The sequence below is a fragment of the Tetrao urogallus genome (assembly GCF_951394365.1).
Source record: "Tetrao urogallus genome assembly, chromosome: 2".
NCBI classification, from domain to species: domain Eukaryota; kingdom Metazoa; phylum Chordata; class Aves; order Galliformes; family Phasianidae; genus Tetrao; species Tetrao urogallus.
Window position 1 is genome coordinate 31,775,693 of NC_136814.1, and position 23,141 is coordinate 31,798,833.

Here is a 23,141-nt window from a genome sequence, read left to right on the forward strand (position 1 = left end):
AGGAAGACCTAAGAAAAGAATATATACAAACATGAAAGAATCATGTTATGATCAGGAGCAAGACTGAAAGAATCTGTATGAACTAACGCCTAATGCTGAATGAGATGGATGCACAGATGACTGGCGACTCTTCAGTTGCTATCAAAAGAAAAACACTGTTGAACCAACCATATCTGGTACCCTAAAATATAAACCAAATGCAAGTAATAGCTCAAAAGAAAACTTGCAACTACACAATTCCTACTTAGACTTGTATGCTACCATATAATAAGAAAAAGACTGTGCTGGTTTATTTCTAGCTGCCTCTGAGATTCCTGAGACATCAGTATAACAAGAAACAATAAATACCATCATCTGGTAGGTCTAATGCAGGGACTGTTGCAGACACCATAGCTGACAAATAATAAATTAGTTAATTTCTTCCTTGAGAATCAAAGGCAAACAGTCCTGTGATGGCATACAAAACTCAGAGACTGTGATATAAATTGCTATTATTCCTTAATGTTGTCATCAGAATTGCTATAAGTATGGCATATTAATTTTTTAAAAAATATGTTAACATAAGACAGATACAAATGACTGTTTCCTTACTTTAATAAATCAAAGTTGAATGTGACTTTGTAATTTTACGCTCTTTGCTACTCTGTATGCCTTTAAAAGCAATTTTACTTCAGATATGATAATCTGGTTGTATACTGTTTTAAGTTGTATTCAACTTCTATCCAAATATAGCTTAACATTAACCTTGAGTAAATAAATGGTTAGCTGCTACATGAAAGTATCACTCTTTTTCCTAAGCTTCAGGTACTCGAGAATCTGAATAAAGTGTAGTTTCCATCTCTTTATCAAGATAAGTTTGAAATATGTCATCTGATATCTGCAGTAAAAATTGTATTCTGTTTTAAATCAGTATGTTTTAATATCTCAACTTATAAATGAGATCAAAATACTCCAGAAAAAAATTTCAAGTGTGATCCAAATAATACAACAAAGAATATAGAAAATTTGCTTTGAGATGCATCATTTATCAAGTATTTAATGTTCAGACGTTAATGTTCAGCATCAAATGAAGATATTCCTTCTATGATTTTTAGTCTAATTACAGTCTCTAATGCTTTTTATCAATATGTAGTTTGAATATTAACTCAGACCATTTTATTGCTACTTCTTTCTAAGAAAACATCAAAAAAAAAAAGCATACAGTTAAATGCTTGAAAACTTAAATGGAAGGTTTCAATTTGTTCGTCATGGCAATAATTTAGAAATTCCACACTAGAATGGTTTTTTTTTTTTTTTTTTTTTACAGATTAATATCACTGATAGGTACTATGGGTACTATGTAAGAAAAATGCAATTTGTTAAATTTCAGTGGCAGGGATAAATTTCATTGATCTCTTTCAAACAATCTCATTATCTGTTGACAAATATTGTAGCTTATCACCCTAAATTGTATTAAACAGAGAATATTCTTGCTTTCAATGCATACATTTCAGAATCATTTTAAGAAATATTTCAGGTTGCATACTCTTATAAGGTATAATGGTGGTGTTTTTTTTTTTTTTTTTTTTTTTTTTTTTTTTTTTTTCTAATTGTAGCTTAATGCAGGCGAAAAACAAAACACACATGTAAACTGTCCCCTAAAAGAGCTTAGTAGGTCACTAGAATGTAAAACCAACATTTTAGCGTATTACCCAGAGAACTAACACTTTTGCTTGTCAAATAAACTTCATCATTTTTCATGATACTACAGAACAATCTCTGGAATTGCCATTCAAAGCAGCCACAGATTGAGACATTGCAACTGCATGTAAAGTAAAACCAACAGGGCAAAGGCTATTCAAACAGGAAAAAAAAATCTATGACTAATTCATTGAAGAGACTCTTTCAGAGGTTTACTTCTAAACAATAAGCCTATAGTGCTACTCCTCCACACCACTCTATCCAATTGAAAGTTTTGCATTTGCAACGCCATGCAACCAACTGTAACTAAGTGATGGTGAATTGGTCTGAATAAAAAAAATCTTGATTCACCCATCCCTCAAGCTGAAGCCTTTCAGACTCCAATTTTGCAAGAAAGTAATGGTATCTGTCAAAAGCCATTCTTCACTTTTATCTGAAATATGAACTAATTAATCTTTATGACTTGTATTCCTGTTTCATTAATTTAATAGCTCACTCTTAAAGTCTGTCTGTAATTTGCTCTTCTTGTGTTTCATTTACATTTGTTCTTTCCTTTGTTCTCCTACCAAAACCTTGAAAAAGCATTTTAAAGCTAAAACTCAGACACAAGGCACACTACTTGAGATTTTGTTGAACAAACATACCAATTATTTCTGAAGTCTTCTCTAATCTAGAAAATATTTGGGTTTCTGGTGTGAACTTTTAAAATAAGTAGGTCAAGCAATCTTCTTACTGGGATTTAGCGAACATACTATTGGATGGCTTCTCTCTTCTCTAAGAGAAGTAAAGTAAGCCATGCAAACAGCAAGATATTCAAGCCACGCATGTTTTAAGAGTTCATCTAAGGAGACAAAAGACTGTGACGCTGACTCATTGTGGCTGATTCATGCCCAAAATCTGAAAAAGGAAGGGTGCAGGAAAAATTTACCTTCAAATTGTTTGGGAAAGGGGATACAACAATACTGCATATTAAAAATGAGTCAAGGACAAGCATACACCTATCTGCTCCTGCTGTATGTGAAGTTGTCAGCTGTTAATCAAGTAAATGGCATGCAGCCATTCGTTCCTTACCATGATACTCACTGGTTTCCACTTCTGCTGTTGTTAAGCCAGTATTTTAGTAGTAGAAAATGAGAATTTTTATTTCTTGAAATAGTCAATAATTGTAATAAAAATAGCTTAATGAAGACTAAAATCTACAGATGAAGCACACTATGCTTTAAAGTTATTTTCAAATGCACAGAAAAGCATACAGTGCTACTTCTGAGTTTAATGATGACAAAGAATAATAACATAGATTTAGGCAGTTCTAAACTGAATCAGTCAATGTGTTGTTAATATTTCAACATATTTATTAAGGAATTCTTAAATTAAAGAAAACTTCTCCTTTCCAGGTACAGAGTCACTCATCCATAAACCTCCACTCTGACATTTATAGTTATGATACAAAAGCCTCGTGGGACATTAAGATCTGAGCTACACATCCTACAAGTTTCCAGTCTAACTTCATATGGTTTGATTTTCATGCTCAAAGTAGCTGAACATAGTTTTCCTTTCTGCCCTTTCATTTTTTTCACACCCATGCTTCTCTTCTAACCTTTATCTAATATTTCTTTTTGGTTATTCCCATGTCCCCCATGTTCCCTTATTACCCCCACTTCAAGTAATTCCCTTACATCCAATACATGTATGACTACTGCTGTGCTTCTTAAGGAAGACGGTGCCATAGTGATTCTAAATAATTAATTGCCATCAGGATGCAATAAGTAAAGCATCTGAGATGGTCTTAGCACTGTCAGATTTGGCTGTCCTTCCCTTCCCGCTTCCTCTGCTAAAAAGTGACCCATTTACACTGAGCTGTGTTATAACTGTATAAAAGAACATAGTCTGAGCCACAAAATTAAAATTAACGGAAAAATACAAGACTCTTGTAAATGTTTCAACCTGCCTGAAGATCCAGACAAGTTATTCCAAGTATGTTTTTCTGCAGCTTTATACAAATATTAACACAAAAACATGCTTAGAAATTCTGATCATAAGGCTCCAGGAGCTCAGAACACATCTATCACAGCCCTGATCCTGTTAAACTCCAATCCCAAAAATGCATAGCAATCAGATTTTCAAGTGGTTTCAGTGTGATTCAGAATTATCTAGGAATTCACACAATCTGTGCCTGCTTGGGGTCCTTGTATGCAGGAGATGGGAATACTCTTGTGATCACTTAGTTACCATGCACACATGCAAGTACATTTCAGACATCAGTTACATTTTACACATAGCAAACCAACTGGCTATGTTTTTAAATACTACCAAAGAAAGAAAAAAAGATTATTTCAAAGAAAGAACTGTTTGCTTAAGATGTTTTATATAAGATTGGTTCTCATATGTGCTCTAGAAATAGAAAATATTTTTAAATGATCAATTTTCTGAAGCAAATGAAGTTCGACTTTTTCAGTATTCTGTGTTCGCTAACAGAAGGAATGCTTAAATTATTATATAAAAAGATGAAAGTGGATTATTTTTCATTCCCCACACACGAAAAAAAGAACAACAACAAAAACCCAACAATAAAAAACCCACAATTTTTATCAATACAGCACATTGCAGAAATATAAAACTCAATTTTTTTTTTTTTTTGAAACCAAACCTAATTGGCCTATCTAGAGTTTTTAGTCAAGGAAATTGAAAGAAATTTGAAAGTAAAAATTTATCACTGTCCTCATAGTTCATGTAAACAACAGTTTCCAAGAAGCTACTATATTGAACATGTACCCAAAGGGTACCCAGTGGTAAAGATCTTTCTCGTGAGGCCCCATCTCAAGTACTGCATCCAGGCTTGGGACACCCCGCACAAGAAAGATATGGAACTCTTGGAGCAGGTCCAGAGGAGGGCCACTAAGATGATCAGAAGGCTGGAGCACCTCTCCTATGAGGAAAAGTTGAGGGAACAGGGATTGTTTAGCTTGGAGAAGAGAAGGCTCCAGGGAGACGTCATTGTGGGCTTCCTACTTAAAGGGAGTGTATAAACAGGAGGGGGAACGGCAGCTTTACATGAGTGGATAGTGACAGAAAAAGGGGGTAATGGTTTTAAACTAAGACAGGGGAGGTTTAGGTTAGATATTAGGAGGAAGTTTTTCACTCAGAGGGCAGTGAAGCACTGGTTGCCCAAGGAGGTTGTAGTTGCCCCATTCCTGGAGGCATTCAAAGCCAGGCTGGATGTGGCTCTGGGCACTTGGTCTGATTTTTGGTGACGCTGCACATAGCAGGGGGATTGAAACTAGATGACCGTCGTGGTCCTTTCAAACCCAGGCCATTCTGTGATTCCATGATTGTACAGGCTTTGCTATTTGCTTCTTTCTGAACTCTATCACTACTTTATCACTACTTCAATTTCATGAGTGGCTGGGTATGCGGCAGATCATACAGTGTGAAAGACCTTCATACAAAAAAATCCTGCTAGCTTCATATCTACAAGAAATAATTTCTGTATTGTGTAAAATATTTTCAGTAAAGGTACCTTTTGCTTGAATAGATATTTATTGGGCATAATACTCAATCAGGTTTGAGGAACTCTGTTGCAAAAAGAGAAGTTGAAACAGTGGTACAGAACTTTGAAAAAAAAAAGTAACTCAGAATTGTCTTATTTTCCTGAAATGTAGTAAATTACACCTAACAGACTGAAATAAAATGAAATGAGTATCTGAAACTTCTTTTTCCCTATGGTACCAGACAGTCATCATCCTTCAGCATATTACAGCAGGATTCTACACAGAAAAAATACCTTATTTTCTTTAACTAGGTAAGATTTTCTGTCAGATTTGCCATAACTTCAAAGACATTTCTCAAAATGATTTATTTTGTAAAACAAATTGAATACACTGGAAACTCACTTAATCAAAGAAATTTAGTAAAATTTGATGCATTCGCACTGAGAAGAATCTTCTGCTTGAAAAAGATGGATTTAATATTTAAGCCTGACAATCTTTTAACCTACTGCATATATATTCTGTCCTGTATTACCTTCTATTGCCTCTGTGATATGCATTGTTATCTCGCGTCTGTATTTCTTGAATTGCAAAATTAAAAAATAAATGAAAAAATGAATACTCAACCATCCAGACACAAACCTTGTAGGCAGAGTACAGCAGCCATCAGCCGTCAGCCTGACTTGGGTTTCATAGCTATCCAGTGGGCAAACCACTTGCTGAACAGGAGGGCATTCCACTGTGCTGCAGTCCACACTGAACACTAAGGAGGAAGGGGAGAAGAAATTTCTTTTACTCATGCTTTCAAATTTTTGGTAAATTAATTCACCTTAAGCAATCAGTTACGCATCAGTCTTCAAATTTAAATCAGACAGTGTATCTATTGACTGCATGCTTGGTGGGTAATATTGGAAAAAAGGTTTTCATCCTCTTTAATATTCACTTTAATATTATGGAATCAGTTATCAACTAGTATCACTTAATAAGAAAATTATAAAAGTTGTACAGGCAACCTCAAGTAATCATTAAATTAGTGAATGACGTTCATTACTAGAAATATACTTGATTATTAAGAATGTATTTTTTCCCACAGTTTTAGAAGCAATTAAAAATAATATTGTTTAATTTCTTTCCCGGTTAAAACCTTTTTAAAGAGTAAAATTGCTTTATTATAGGAAATAAATAAATAAATAAGATACAATAGATTTGTGTCTGCACATGCACACTTCATATTAAGGCTTACTGTTGTGCTATTTAGTTATTTATATACAGTGAAACAGAAATGCAGATTGTTAGATCTATCTACAATGACAAGATGAAGAATTTCTCAGAATAAAGAAAAATGCCATGCTATGTCAAAGTACTGGTCTGTCTAACCAGTTATCTCCAATGGTGGCAAAGAGAGATATCAGTTAGGGACATCACTTATGGCATTCCTTCCTCTTCCACGAGCCTCCAAATTGTTCAGATGTTCTCCTCAAACTCTCATACACAACTATGTACCTGTTGTGCATCAACTTGTCCAATTCTTTTTTTCTGAAAATAGTTGCTCCATAATCTCCTGTGGTAGCAAGATCCCACCATTCACTATTATTTTACACAGACCTTGCTAGTACCTTCTTTCTAATTCTTGTTAGGATTAGTAGGATTTGGTGAACAATGAATCTACTTATCCATCACTCTCAGAATCCACACTCATATGCCATCTCAACATTCTCTCCAGGCTAGGAGATATCTGTTATTACATTATTAAGCTAATCATGGAACAGTTGAGGATGGAAAGCACCTCTGAAGTTCAGCTGGTTTAACCACCCTGCTCTAACATGGTCACCTAGACCAGGCTGCTCGGGACCATTCCTACACATTGATGAGACTACCACTGAGTTCTCTCCTCTGTAGGCTAAGCATTCCCAGCTCTGTCAGTCTTTCCTCACATGACAGAGGTCAAGAGAGGTAAGAGATTAGAAGCAGGAAAAAAAAAAAGTACCTTTCAGGTTTAAATTGGTTTGTCAAAATAAGTATTTAGCTTAACTTTCCAGCATGCTGAAAATAATGTAAGGTAGCAGAACAATCTATAATCTTTATATACTTCTATATATCTTTATATTCTTTATTACTTAAAAAGTTTTCCCCAGATTAGCTGCATTATCATTCTGAAAAATGAGACGCTAACCATTTACCACTAAAATAGTAGTTTTGTTTTCAGGTCTTACGTTGGCTCCAGCAACTATCTAAAGTGTACATTTCATGAATAAGTTTAGGGCTAGAAAGCTAATAGAATTATAAATCCTGTTCAAATAAAATTGCCTTTACTAGAAACATTAAGCTTTAGACATCTAGTTTGATTAATACATCACTGTAAGATCTCAAATGTTGAAATTTCCTTTTACTGAAGTTGCACTCGATGTTTATGAATCTTCAATTCATGCATTGAATTTGTAACTCTTATTAGTTACTTCTTTTTCCTATAAGAATGTAGCAGAAACCCTATCATGACTGCAAACCATGCCTCACCTCTAGCACTGCACAACCACCTCTGTAAATTACAAAACCTGGGTTCTCCAATCATAAAACTATAAATATTAGGAGAAAATAACTTTCGAGTAAAATATATTAACACAATTACATGAAGTTCTACCTTTACATACTGTACTAGCTTCTCTAAGAATAGCATACATAGTACAGAGATGAGATCCAAATAACTGCCTGCACGTCTAAAGGCTGAAAAACAAGACAGTATTTCACAGAATCACAGAATGGCCAGGGTTGGAAGGGACCTCAAGGATCACGAATCTCCAACCTCTCTGCCACATGCAGGGCCACCAATCTCCCCATTTAATACTAGACCAGGCCCCATCAACCTGGCCTAGAACACTCCAGGGACGGGGCATCCAAAACCTCTCTGGGCAGCTGTTCCATCACTCTCTCTGTAAAGAATTTCCCCCGACATCCACCCTAAATCTCCCCTCCCTCTACTTAAAACCATTTCCCCTTGTCCTGCAGTTATCAACCCTTTCAAACAGTTGATTCCCCTCCTCTTCGTAGGCTCCCTTTAGGTACTGAAAGGCTGCAATGAGGTCACCCTGCAGCCTTCTTTTCTCCAGGCTGAACAAACCCAGCTCCCTCAGCCTGTCCTCATAGGGGAGGTGCTCCAGTCCTCTGATCATCTTCGTGGCCCTCCTCTGGACCCTCTCCACCAAGCTCCCTGTCTTTTTTGTACTGGGGGCTCCAGACCTGGACACAGTACTCCAGATGGGGCCTCACAATAGAAGAGTAGAGAAGGACAACCACTTCCCCGTCCCTGCTGGCCACCCCTCTTTTGATGGAGCCCATATTTGCACCTATGGTGCAACACTGGCTCAGCACAGGGAAGATTTTGGGGTTTTTGATAGTTTTCTGGTTTGGTTTTCCCAGAAGTAAAAGTTTCCTGAAGTTCTTTTCTAAGAGTACAAAGTCAACTTCTACAACAGTCAAGAAGCATCACACAACACCCTTTGCTTTCAGATCAGGATGCACTTAAACTCCTCCCTCATTAATAACATAATACAACCTAACTACATTTGGTAACGTTAATTACATTTTCTTTCAAAAGAACGAGGAAAAACAAAAACCACAAAACCCCTTCACACCTCCTTCATTTCCTACACTTTTCCTGAAAATAAACCAGGATCCTGAAATACACTCATACATTATGTTTATAATTTAATTTGTTTCCGGCTCTCTTTGACAATCCATCACCCTCTTACACTTCTTCACACCTTAGAATATGCTAAACGTAACAGAAAAGATAACATTCCCAGAATTCTAGACCAGTTCTCTCACTGACTTAATGACTTCATTAACTTTACTGTCACATATACTTCCCAATACAGCCCTGTTGCTTTTACTTATTTTTAATGAGTAGTTCTAAATGCTTTCTTCCTTACCATCATTGCCAACTTATCAGCCATTTCTCCAGCTCTGTTAGAAAAGTATCTGAGACTTTTCCAATTGATTTTCGTAAGTCTTCTTCCAAATTCACCTTCTAAGTTCTTTCAAAATCACATTCTAAGAAAGCATCTAAAAAAACCCAATTGAGCAACAACCGTGTACTATTTCTGAAAGCAATAAAGAATGAAGTTATGTAACTATACTTTCTACTATCTATAAATCTTGATTTTTCTGACCTTTCTCCTTCATGCAAGCCTGTAAAAATTCCAGACACAATTTTCAATGCTGAAGCTGTAGCAGGGTGGAGCACAACTTAGATCCCTATGCATCATCTAACACTACTTATTAAAATTTATTGCTGACTTTCCTTCAAGCCTTGACTACTCAGAATGTTAAATTCTCTGAAGAAAGATGCCAACTGGTAGCATCTGATTTACAATTGCAAGTGTTAAGTGAAGATTAGGTACCAGGAAAAAAAAAGGTTGTTTCAGTTGTACTAATTCCCATGCCATGAATTGATGCTAGAGATGATAAGTAATCATTGGTTTCTTCAAAACCTTGATTTGTTCAGCCCAGATCAGAGGAGCTGAGGAGAGGCTTGATGGTGGCTGCAGCTCCTCACAGGGAGTGGAGGGGCAGCACTGAGCTCTGCTCTGTGTGACAGCGATGGGCCCGAGGGAACGGCATGGAGCTGCGTCAGGGAAAGGGAACGTGGGGGTTAGGGAAAGTAGGTTGCTTATGACACCAGATCAGTGTCATCTCAGAAATGAGCATAGGAAGAACATCAAAACAAAAAAAGACTAGACTTGCAAGCAATAAGTAACATAGCTGTTACTGTTGTCAGTGCAACATTTGGTAAGAATATCCATGTTAAGTTAATCTGGAAGTTAGTAAACAGGTGTTACTAAGATACTACTTCATTTTAATTATATACTAATGCCTCTGATCACTGTGATCATTGTATTGCAGAAAAATTGGCACATTTTGAAACGAAAATTTTCATTTTTATACAAGCATTTAATGTTAAGGCAACACTTCCTATTTTCCTTTCAGTAACTCAATTACCATAGTATATTTACAAGCGTAACTTTCAGCAGAAGATTCCAAATTCAAATGTCACTGTAAATTGAAAAGCAAAGTCATATTATTTAAGGAATAGAAGCAAACACAGTTCATGCTTCAATTCCATGAACCCTTTAGATTGACATAAAAGAGCACTGTTACCATAGGAAGCACACCTTCTAGCTTCTGGCAGGCTCTTTCCACCAGAACCTCCTCACTGGTTGAGAACCTCTAAGGAGGCTGGTTACTGAGACACAATATTGAAGGAAGAGCAAACACCCTGATAGCAAAAGTTACAGAACTTCAATTTTAAGTCTGTAGAAAAATATGCAGAAATTTTCTCCTTTCCACATGTAAACTTCACAGACTTGCTAACACTATTCAAAAGAATAGGTAATATCAGTTCCATAAGAAACTCTGCATGAACAGTTAACCACATGTGTTACTACACATTTGGTAGCACATATATATATATATATATACACACACAGAGAATAAATGGTACAAAATAGTATAGGAAAAAATGGAACAGACAAGATGACCTCTAGTGGTCTCCTCCAACGAAAATTATTCTAGAATTCTATGATTATGAATACAAAACTTTAATAAACAAGATATTCCAGTGCTTATTGTCACATATAAAAAAATGAAAACTTACTTGAAACCATAGTGATTAACATGACACAAAAGTTTAGATAACATAAACCATGTCATTTTGTTCTGACTTGCAAATTTGAAAAAAATAAAAAATGAGGAAATATTAAAAAAGGATTTCAGTATTCAGATTTTCTTCACATACTAAGAACAAATTATGTTGCCTGTGAAAGCGCAGTTTACAATCCTTGAAAACAAGGCTCCTCTGAAAACCAAGCAATGGTTCAGATTTGCAAAGATTTGCCACTAAAAAAAACCAAACTCAAAAAGTCTTCTGTGGTAAGGAATTTGTAGTCTACTAACACTTGCCAACATTATTCCTTCCTTTGTTTTTGGTCTTGTGTTGACTTCCTTTTTTTTCCACAGTCTTCCCACTACTCCAAACAGAACAAACATCTACATCAAGGTTTGAAAAAAAAAAGAAAAAAAGAAAAACAAAAACACACACACACAAAGAAAAATGCAAGTAGTACAGCTGCTGAAGTCTAACTTGACAAAAATTGGGCTATGTAGTTACTAAGAAACCCACCTGTAACAGTACTCCTTTTTTTTCCTAAAACCAAGGCACTGTGAGCAAGTTGTCAGTAGCTTGATCATTTTATCTTTCATTAACCATTTTTCATTAACCATTTTTGCCTGGACACAAAAGAGTGCTCACTTCACTGAGCCTCTCACCAACACTTTAGTTCCTGTTGTCTTCAAACCTGCTGGCCTCCCTCCCTTTCCCCCCAGCTTCACTTTTCCATATATCCAAGCTGATGCAGACTCCTACTACCATTCTCTTTCACTTCTCCTTGATCCCTCAAGGATTGTTGCATTTTCTAGACTCTTACCATACATCATATAAATTACTCAACTCTGGGAGATAATGAAAATATTTTCTTTGATAACTAAGGTCTCAGACTCTCTGCTCTCTGTTAGCCCCTCAATTCCTAACCACCATTGCAAAGCTCTATTCTTCCCTTAAATTCTCTTAGTCTCCTTCTGAAGTGTCTTCAAAGCCTCTGCTCCCCTACCCTCCTAAATGCATCTCCCTCCAATAAGAAATGAAGAACACTTAAAAAAAAAACACAATATATAGCCACATAAACCCATAACATAAATGAATTACCACATAATCCAACAACTGTAGTTTCTGTAGTCATCCTACAGAAAGATCTTGGGTTCACAGCATTTCACAAACTAAATAAATCTCAAGAGTTCACTCTTAATCCGCATTCTGCATGAAATGCCAGAAGTAGTTATTTCACAATTGCACACTAAATACCATTGTATTTAATGCTGACAAAGACTCATCCAAAATAGTATTCTGTGTTTGAACAGTGCATTTTAAGGAAATGTGGATAAACTCAGGAAAACTTAGAGAGGAACAACACAGCACTAAGTACAAGGAAACTATACCTTCATAAATGTCTACTTGCTAATCCTAGATGAAAGAAAGTTGAGGTTGACAAAATGTTCTAGAGCATGTATTATTATAAGCTTTGTTTTCTACCTGTTCAAGACAGAGAATTTACTTAAATTTCTGCATAGGAAGATTTGCACTGGACTTTAGGAAAAACACAACAGAGGCATGGGAGACAAAGAGTACACAGCATTTTGTGGAGTATTTGAGAAAATGCATAACTTAGCATACTCAAACCTCTTTACATATGATATTTTGGATGTTACTATTTTATATGCCTGCTTTCATTCCTTTATTTTTATTACTCATCTTTAACAAAGTCTGGATATAAACAAATCACAAGAAAAGGGCTGTTTGTGCTCCCATGCGATGGAAAATTGATAGACACTGCAAATGCTACAAAGCCTTTGATTATGTTCTTCTGCAGACCTCTTGCTCCATATTTTTAATGGTCATCAACTTGTAACCTACATAAACTTTAAGCACTGAATTAAGATTTGTTTTATGCATAAAATATTCACATGGTGAAAAAATACCTTTGTAGAATAAAATTGTAACAAAATATGTCACTCTCACTTATATTGTGTGTTGAAACACAGTATTCTCACTAAAGATTGCTTTTCCCTAGTTTCTCAGTTTAAATAAAATGTTTTAAGAGAAAGATAAAGAAAATTTTATTATTATTATTTTTTAAGAGGATGTTGGCCACAAATATCATCTAAATTTTGAAAATAATTCAGATACTACATAGGTTTCATCAGATTCAATTATATAAATAGTACTTGTTAGATAAATTAAACTGAAAATTGGAAAAAAAAGAAAGAAAAGAAAAAAAAAGGTGCGCATTTTTACCTGGTTTACATTCATAGAGATCACAGCATTCCCCTGGCTTTCCTGATGCCTTAGAAACCAATATATTCAAATAGCCAGGCTGGCAAACCTTCCTCAAGCAGCCTGCAGGATTACACACACAGCGGCTTGGGAGAGGACAGCATTCCCCGGGAGGAGCATAACCTTCAATCAAGATGGAATCTTCTGGACAGCGAGGAGAAAACTGGACCTCACAGCGGGCCTTGGAGCAATCGGGTTTCTCTTCTGAAAAGGAGAGAAAAATCAGCATGCCATATATGTCAGTAAACACTACTCTGAAGATGTAAAGACGAGCTCAGATAAAGCTCCCTCTATTCTCACTCCCCCAAGACAGTAAAAAGAAAGACAACCGCTGCTTCTAAATTGATGAGCAAAATTATGGAATATACTTAAGAATATCTTGGTATTTGCAAGATGGCAAATATGTTATAAAATATCATTCTAATATATATATAATTCATGCCATCTGTGTGATTGCTGAACTCATTCCTCAGAAACAACAGTGAAACCACACATTTGGCCATGACATTAGGAACCAACTTGTCAAACAATGCACAGCCCCAGCGCTCGTATCTACACCTTTAGTACTCATAAGACTGTGCATTATGAGTAATTGGTATTAGTTGATCTAAAGTGAGATTCCACACACTCAAAAAGCTGTCTCAAAAAGTAGATTTTCCCTGTATATGTTCTCAGTGCTTATATTTAAAGTGTTATTCCTATGACTTCAGTGGCTTGAAAATCAGAAGAGAAAAAGTTTGACTACCAAGGAAAAATGAGACACTGGCTGCTGACACACAACAATAAAAGAAGGGATATTGAAGAACAAGTTCAACACATTGGTTGTAAATAGTGACAAACTGGACAACACCAACATAGACAAAGCAACAATGAAGACAGAGGGTTCTTGGAAAAGTAGGTAAGTCTTCCAAAACTTGAAGTCAAGATTCTTTATAATCAAAACCAAAATCTCAGTTCCAACAGAAAAATTGTGTTGTGCCCTCCAATTTCCTAAGCTACACTAGCCACCAAAAAACAGATCACTCCCGTGACTGATTTACTCCGTAATTCACAGTAAAAAACTTTCTCATATCCAAGAGGATCCCACTTTGCTTAGCACACCTGAGTACTGCTAGTAGTAAGTGAATACCACACACTCAAAAAGACAGCATTTTTAGCTCAAGATAGTGACAATCAATACAAAATAAGAACTTAAATGTGACACTAGATAGTGCCATAATTCTTTTCTTAAAAAATAAAAAAAATAAAACAATTCCACATTATTTCCATCTATCTTAACAAGTAGCCTCCTCTAGGGACAACTTTTAGTTAACTGCATATACATAAGATTGCATAGGTAGATAGATAGATAGATAGATAGATAGATAGATAGATAGATAATATATATTTCTAATCATAGAATCACAGAACAGTTTGGGTTGGAAGGGACCTTAAAGCCCACCCAGTCCCTACCTCCTGTCTTGGGGGAAACCAACTCAGGCTGCCCAGGACCCCATCCAACCCAGCCTTGAGGGATTGGGCACCCACAGCTTCTCTGAGTAGCCTGTGCCTGTGTCTCACCACTTTATGAGTAAAGAATTTCTTCCTAACATCTAACCTAAATCCCCCCTCTTTTAGTTTAAAACCATTCCTCAATACAGTATGTATATATATGATTCATATACATAATTTATGTACATATAATTTATATTAAATTTGTATATCTATGAAAAACACACACACACACACATACATATATAAAGAGTTTGGATGAAAAACATATATGCATATGTATTGATATGTACTTATATATCTCCAGACTCTTTCTTTTTGACCAACTTAAGACAGTATTGAAAAATGCAAGATTTGTCAAACAATTGGGAATTAGAACTCTAGATGCATTTATTCTGAGCACCAATGCAAAGCCTACTGTTGAAGTTGCTAAGTTCATCTAGGAAAAACGTGGAAAAAGGATATTTCAATACTAGGCATGTGAGAAGTACTGCTGGCAGTGGAAAGAAGAGAAAAATGTAAAAACAAACAAACAAAAAAACTATGATAGGTATATACGAAATGCTCACTGCTTCACAGTCATTATTAAGTTCAGAAGTATTTTTCCTGTTATTGTTCTTCATGTAGATAACTATAACACAATACGATGGGACTCTTCAAACTGCTACTATTCAATATGACTTGAACGATTTTTAAGAAGAAATGGATTAAAAACAAACAACCATCTTTCAAATACCTGTTTGTGTTTTAATACCATGTAACTTAGAAATCAATTTAAGATTCTGTTTTTAATCTAGTGTCACTTTTGTTCATCATTCCCCTCCATCCCCCGATGGATGGAAAAAACAACCCCAAATCCCTTCCTACTCATAAATATCCTGCCTCCAAATCATATTCTCAACTTAGGCGCATGGTAAAAGATTACCACTCCAGTATACAAACAAAACAGTAAAAGGAACGGACAACTTTCACTGAGGTTCTCCAACTCCAGGCACATTTAAGACTAGGGTAACAAGAGCCCCTTTCTGCAGACCAGGGCGTGATTCAGCCATTCATTTGAATGTGTTTTATGTTTCTAGGAAGGAGCAAGCAACCAAAACAATATTCAGTTGGCAATACTTCAACTATTCTCTTGTAGAATCTCTACTTCACACTTCCGGAAAGAATCTTACCTAAAACGTGAAACCACACAGTTCACACATTAGCATTTCTGTATTTTAGTCAAAACTTTGTAATGAACTAGCACCTCACTTGTGTTGTGTTGTCGGAGCCTGGCACTCATGGCATTATTAAAAGGTCAGAGCTCTGTTTTTTGCTGCATTTCAGAAAAAGCTTTTGAGGGATCCTCATTTTAATATAAAGCTTTAATAGAAAGCATTACTCTCATTGAAATCATTTGAAATCAATTGATATCACTGAAAAAGGTTCAAGTTTTCCTTTTTGTTATCTCAGAAACTCACAAACTTGCAAATACATGCAGCTTTATTTACTGGGAATAAGTTTTCTATGTGATATGTATTTCTAAAACTAATTGTCCTTAATTAACTTACTAGCTTAACTTTTCATTGATTGATCTAAGGTGGTGTCAAAGTAATATTTGTCACCTATTTTGTGAACAAATCAAAATACAGCCACAAATGTCACTGCCTTAACAGGATTCCTAATTTAATCTCATTACATATGGATGCTTAAGATTTCATCAAACAAGAGGAATTGCTTGTTTAAAAATTATTCTCCTTTACTAACAAACACTTCCAGCTCTTACAAAGGAAGTATATAAGAAACTGTTTGCCAGAGCAGAAAAAAAAAAAAGAAAAAGAAATTACCTCAAAAAGTTGAAAATGTCATTTCACAGAAAACAACTGTGAAGTACTTCACCAGAAATATTTTTTGCTACATTATCCCTTTTCTAGACAATAGGAACTACTGAAAAGTGGCTTCTTATGAGACCACAACAGAAACCTTCTCTGTGAAACACAGCAAAGCACTGGTCTATCTCTGAGAAGTTGTCCATTACACAAGTCAGGATCTTCCTGACCAACATCTTCAAAGTCAAACAAGGTATCAGTTTCAAGGCTCTGTTTTCTTACTGATTTAACCTGTTTTTGTAATAAATAGAATGTATGTAACTGTTACAAATCTTCCCACCCCTTTCTGTGCTCACGCACAGGAGAATTTCGTTTTTCGAAGTAGTCAGTTGAACCAAAAAGTTCTGATTTTCAATAAAAGGGACAATTACATATATGACTATGAAAAAAATCAGCAGACATGCATCATATTCTTCTAATTGATAATGAAGACTCTCTCACAAGATCTATTTCATATAACCATAATTACATTTAGAAAGAAAACTTAATGCAGATGTCTCATTTATAATTTAGAGTTTATACTTGAGACACTCTAACACTAATTAAAATAAATTCTTATAAAACATTGTTCAACCTCCACCCCTGAAGCAACTGATAGGTATCCTTTAATAAGATGACTGCTTTAATAAGAGCTCATAGAACTCGCAAATTGATTTAATGAAATGAAGTTCTATATGCTGTTTGCTCTTCACAGAATTGAACAGTTAATGGAAAAAGCACACACAGCTTAATCACATTTCAGACTCTCCTTTAAAAAAAAAAAAAAAGGAAAGCATTAAAAAGGAGAGCAATTAGTTACTTGTCAAGGATGCATCCGTCAAACTTCTCATAAATTATATCGGGACAGATAACCTACAACCCAATTAAAAAAAAAAAAAAAAGTTCTCTGAGAATGTTGTTTTACATTCAAGAAAATAGCATTTCTACACAAAGAAAAGACACTACCAGCTTGCTGATGAGCCCTCTCTGTGGGATACGTTCTCTTTATAGTCTTTCATCAAACAACACTGGAGCTAGAAGCATTCTGTAACACCGCAATCTCGCCAGTCTGAGCCAACAAAGAATCTCTACAGAGATAAAGGAAGAGTCTGGATCAATCAAGCTCAAAGTTACACAAACTATCTATTCAGAGGCAGCCAATCTTCTCAAGAAATTTGGAAATATATCTGGAAAGATAACGTTTTTAAGAAAATGAACGCAATCAGAAGAGCTGACATTTTGATGAATTCAAAGTGAGAATTCGATCCTTGCAAACAAACAAACAAACAAACAACACCTAAAAAGCAGCCTTACTGACCATTTAATAAAACAATCACTAAAGTTAGCAATGCCAGTGCTATTTTTTTGGTATAAATTATTTCATATTTCAAGACAAACTTTACTTTCTGTGGGTCTGAAGACTCAGGTTTACTTGCTGTAAGTTAGCAATTCATCTGCAAAAAGAACCTGCTGTTACTAACTATATGACAAAGGAAAATCTACAAGCATCAATAATAATTGAACCATCAAAGAAACAACATGCTGTATGCCTTAATATTAACAGAGGGATCATACATTCAAAATGTCAGAATTTCTCAGCAATGGTTTTCATCTTTATCCAATTTTCATTTCAGAAACACACAGAAGCAGCATCTTAGAAATCAAAGCACAGAAACATTCAAGATAACCCCTCAGTGCAACCATAGCATATATGTAAAGTGCATGAGAGCAAGGAGAGCAACCTTCAAAAAATAGAATAAAAAGAAGAAATCAAGATGTAGCTTTTTATTTGTTTATTTGTTTTTCACCTTTAACTTTATGATGAGTCAGTTCGAAAGCAACAGCTGTAAAGGTGGAAGCAGAAACCCACCTTTTCCAGTTTCTTCATTTGAAAAGTGCTTACATATTTTTCACATCGTTTCCCATGACCTCATTAAGTTATCACGGGGAAGTGCAAATATAACGGCAAGTTACTGAAGCTTTTATTTTAAATCAGCGCTTTCTAGGGCAGAAGGTAATTTCTTTACCTTCCTGAAAGAAATACACAACATGGGGCATTTAGACTGGCCACTAGCTAGCAGTGTTTTATTAATACCGCCACTGAATATAGGAAGCCTAGATCTCAGGAAGTTTGATTGTTTGTTTTCTTAAGTATAGCAGTTGAAACAACTCCCACTGAACAAACACATATTACATACACAAGCCCCCAGACAACTCATCTTGGCCAGCACCAAAGTGTGGAAATCAAAATGGTTCCTGAAGAATTAAAAACATAGCTTTCGCAGATTTCACTTCTGTATCAAATTCTTTTCCTTCATTACATTTGCATGCTCTACTTTGACACGCAGAGGAAATATATGCCAAGTTTAGTTAATGAGAAAAGCAGAGCAGTGAAAGCATTGGTTAGCACAGTGAAAGGTACAGCGCGGTGTGGGAGAAAGTGAGAAGAAAAGCCACTGCCAGGGCAGAAGGCTATTCTCTTCATTCTTCAGGTGAAGTGAAACAGATCTGTGCTTTTCTGGAAACCTTTTGAGGGAGTGATTTTTATCATACTGTCAAAAATTCATGTGACCACAGATGCCTACCCTCAGTCACCATAGAAACAAGGACAGAGTGTTTTAATAGGAGTAGAAGGTTAAAGAAAGCGGTAGGAGATTCAGGTCCTAACGCTTCTATGGAGACACTTAACCTGTTCTACAGCTGCCCTTTTAAAAACTGGTATTTCATATGTACACATCTCTGTACATGTAGATGCACTTAGATGTAGAGAGAATAAAGCTTATTTTTTTCTGTTCATCCCTAAGATACACAAAGAATAAGACTGGTTTTGAAATAGCTAGCTTCATATCTGAGAATTTCATTTTTTAAAGAAGTTCAAGCCAGACTGTGGCTCGTTACGATGAACGCTGTATGACTAAGCAAAGTGATCAAATTGTGTCAGCGTACATGATTTGAATACACACGATGTCCAGTTTTGTCTCTTTATCTGTAAACTGATTTTGTGAAATCTAGGCTAAAATACAGCCACTTTTACTGTACATTCTTACAGCGTGCACTGAAATACACTGCAAAGAATAGGCACACTGTACAGCTATATAGTGGCAGGAAGGAAATATTAAAAGGATTAGAGATAAACAAGAAAAATGATTACCCAGCTGAAGCAGTCAGACAGACAGGGATCGATATCGGAATGCAAAATACCCAAAAGGATTTTCAAGAATCAAAAGGACAGTTATAGTAGATTAAAAAATGAGATTACCTTACACACACAATATGCACAGTCCTGTATACGGTTGAGCTGCTACAAATAAAAAAAGCAGCTAGAGTCTGAACTTTTACCTAAAACTGAACTTTATTTGAAATCCATTCTGTTTTGTAAACGAGTTTTATTCGCTTTCTAGCATTCTGAGACCCTGGATTTCACATACCACATGATAGAACAACCTGTCTGACCCATATTATACACTAATCTTCTTGTGATTTAACAGCAACAATCTGCATTTAATATGGGTTTGAAAACTCAGAATACAAAACACAATCATAGACAATTTTAAGTAAATATGCACATCTCAACATACATATTTGCAACATGCTATTTTCTATGGATTTGCCAAAGATATTTTATTCCAAGGACCAAATAACCACAAACACGAGTTATGCCACTCAAGATAATCAAGTAAGATAATAATCCCATCTGAACAGCAAAGCTATTGAGAATGCTATATTCAACTTATTCATTTTTTCTATTCCAATACTGAAAAAAAAAAAAAAAAAAAAAAAAATTGATTACTCAAACACAAACCAGAATGGCAGCCATGCCTTAAACTAAGATGCTGTCTGCCAAGGAAAGGGTTTTACCAGAATCAATGAAGATTTATCAGATGTTCTTGCATCTGAATGCAATTGCAGGTTCAGTGAAAGCAATTTAGTTTGAGGCAGAGATTGCACTTGGTTTCAAACCTCCCAGCTCGAAGTATTCCTCTGTTAGGCTTAGAAACTGTCTTGCTTGGTCCTCCAAGTTAGTCCTCCTGTTACTCCATTTCATTTAAAATGTCTTCTCAATGCATATAAACATTTTTAAATATAAATCAACTTAGCTTGACACCAACAAGGGTCAATACAGATCTACTGTGGGTAATACTAGTTGTTTAACAAAGCTGTACAAGCAATACTTAAAGATAAGGAAATGAGCCCAGCGGGCTGCACACCAAGAGGGGAAGTATGCAACTCTGGGGAAATGATCCATGCTACCAGTAACCATGCTACTTTTAATGAAGTCAAAGCGTCTTTGAGCTTCAATATTTAAAATACTTTAGGAGGCAGATGGAGAAATGAGTAGATTGATATCTGGAGTCAGATTTACAGCAACGAAGAGCTCATACAATGATGTGGTTATGTGCCTATGATTGACAGATACATCAAGATACTCAGCATATACTGAGCGGCTGAATTGCTATTGTTTAAAAAATAAATAAAAGAGAAAGGGAAATGGAAAGGGGAAAAAAGAATATCATCAATATCATCTTGATTGGAATAAAAATTTCTTTATAAAAGAGAGCCTATTATTTTGGATGAATGACACTACTACTGGTCAAGGTATTTAGCTGTGAATCAACTGAAATTTCAAAACAAAGAAAGTATGTAAACAGCAATGAGGTGGTCTCAACTACAGAGCCAATACTTTAAAGAATGCCAAAACATTTTGGAAGTAAATAAAAAATGAAGACAATTTGCTTGCAATCACTATAAAGCGCATATGCTTCAATGACTTGCAAAAATGTACAGTAGGAGTAAGAAGGTCACTAATCAAGCAGTATGTATTTCTTACTGCAAAGAGTATCAAACCATACATAGTTCTGTATGGGTACCAAACTGATGACAAAGCAGAAATATTCAGAACAGTTCTATTTAGCACAGCTTAAGAAAAATACAAACAAGTTGACATCTGGAGAAATAATCACAAGAAATGACACTCAATAAAACTCTAACCATTTCAGTGAATAAGGAGATGGTGGGTACTCCACACCAAAAATTTGTCTCCCAAGATGAAGTCTTCTAAGAAACTAGTACGTATGACACTTAAGATGTAGGAAGCACAAATAAGCAGTGTAGCAGAATATTCAATTGTAATAGAAGTTTAAAGCACTCTGGTTTTTATTCCAGAGGCAGTTTCTCACATTTAATGCAAAAAACATGGAATATTTGAAATATTATAAGTCTATGGATGTAGGCATTCTTGAACACAAAGAATACGTGCACAAGGAAAAATAATGTTAAGCACTTAAATGTGACAAAATTGACTTTGCTACTTTCCAAGTTTCACTTGCAATATCTGTTTTAAGCACTAACTTCTGTTATTTGATTTTTTCATACCTATCAATCACATGCACAGAAAAAGAAAAAAACAATATATTGGAAAAATATTTGGAAAACAAACAAACAAAAAACAGCATCAAAAGAGAAAAAGAAACATACATAATTCTATTTATATTCTAGAATCTATACAGTTCAAAGTTGAGGAGACAGTCGTCCAACTGTTTACACAAAAGTTTCTGAGAATTGATAAGAAAAATAAACAGGTTACTGAAAATTTGAGAATCATCTTGCTCTTTCTGCTTCCCAAGTAGAACAGCATCCAAATCAGAAATATTTACATATTTAGGTTTTTTAAAAAAATAAAAATAAAAAGGTCAACTGCACATATATGGATATATTCATAACCAGCCCTCAAACAGAATAAATACTGCAAGAAATCAGAGTGTGAAAAGGCCAAGTAAGTTGCTCCATTCCATTCCATTTTGTTGCCATCTGACAAATGACAGCAAAGGGGCAGTCTAAGAAAATGGTGTCTTACATGGAAGTTGCATGAAGCAAAGGGGGGTCACTGAATTTCTCCTTGCAAACAAATAAAACAAAAAAAACTGTACCCACAGTCATTCACTGATGTTTGCTGAACATTCATGGAGACGTGGATGTGAGCACAGTGAAGTGGTGGATGGTGCATTTCAATGGTGGTGACAGCAATATGAAAGACAAGCCGTGTTCTATGATCATGCACAGCTGTCACACCACCAAAATGAAGAGTCTCCATTAGCTCATTCACGTGAATCAATGGATTACAAACAGGGAACTGTGTACAGAAATTAATGTTGGCTTTAGTGTGTTAGAAATAATGGCAGCAACACTGGAATACTGCAAAGCTTGCACAAGGTGGATCCCACATATGAACAGAAAGAACTTTGTATGCAAGTTTGTCTAGACTTATTGCACCAATACAATGCTGAATTTGACTGTTTCCTAGATCACATCATAACTGGAGTTGAAATCTGGTGTCACTACTATGAACCAGAATCAAAACAGCATTTCATGGAGTGGCTGGCCACACATGAATTCCCCATCAAAGAAGCAGCCCTCAGATGGTAAAGCGATGTGCACTGCCTTGTGGGATAGGGAAGGGTTGATCTCTCTGGATTTCCTTGGTCCTGAACAAACCACCAACTCTGACAACTACATCACAATACTGAGTAAGCTGAAGGTTTGAACTTCCAGTCAGGTCACAGAAAAATACCACCCTTCTCTTGCAACATAATAACACCAGGCTCCATGCCAGTTTGAAGATCATGGAGTACATCGTCAATCTTGGCTGGAATATCCTACCACACTCACTTAACAGTTCAGTTTTGGCACCTCCTGACT

General features: G+C 35.6%; 1 protein-coding gene across 1 annotated transcript in view; it reads right to left on the reverse strand.

The window, feature by feature from the left end:
* The window catches only part of CRIM1 (cysteine rich transmembrane BMP regulator 1), a gene marked incomplete at its 3' end in the record, with an annotated part of 162,389 nt that overhangs the window by 68,112 nt on the left and 71,136 nt on the right, over positions 1 to 23,141 (reverse strand). The window contains exons 3-4 of the mRNA XM_079532835.1: positions 13,069 to 13,311; positions 5,808 to 5,928 (exon numbers count right to left, since the gene is read on the reverse strand). Of these exons, the coding sequence (XP_079388961.1) occupies positions 5,808 to 5,928; positions 13,069 to 13,311 (364 nt within the window). The remainder of the gene's footprint in view (positions 1 to 5,807; positions 5,929 to 13,068; positions 13,312 to 23,141) is intronic.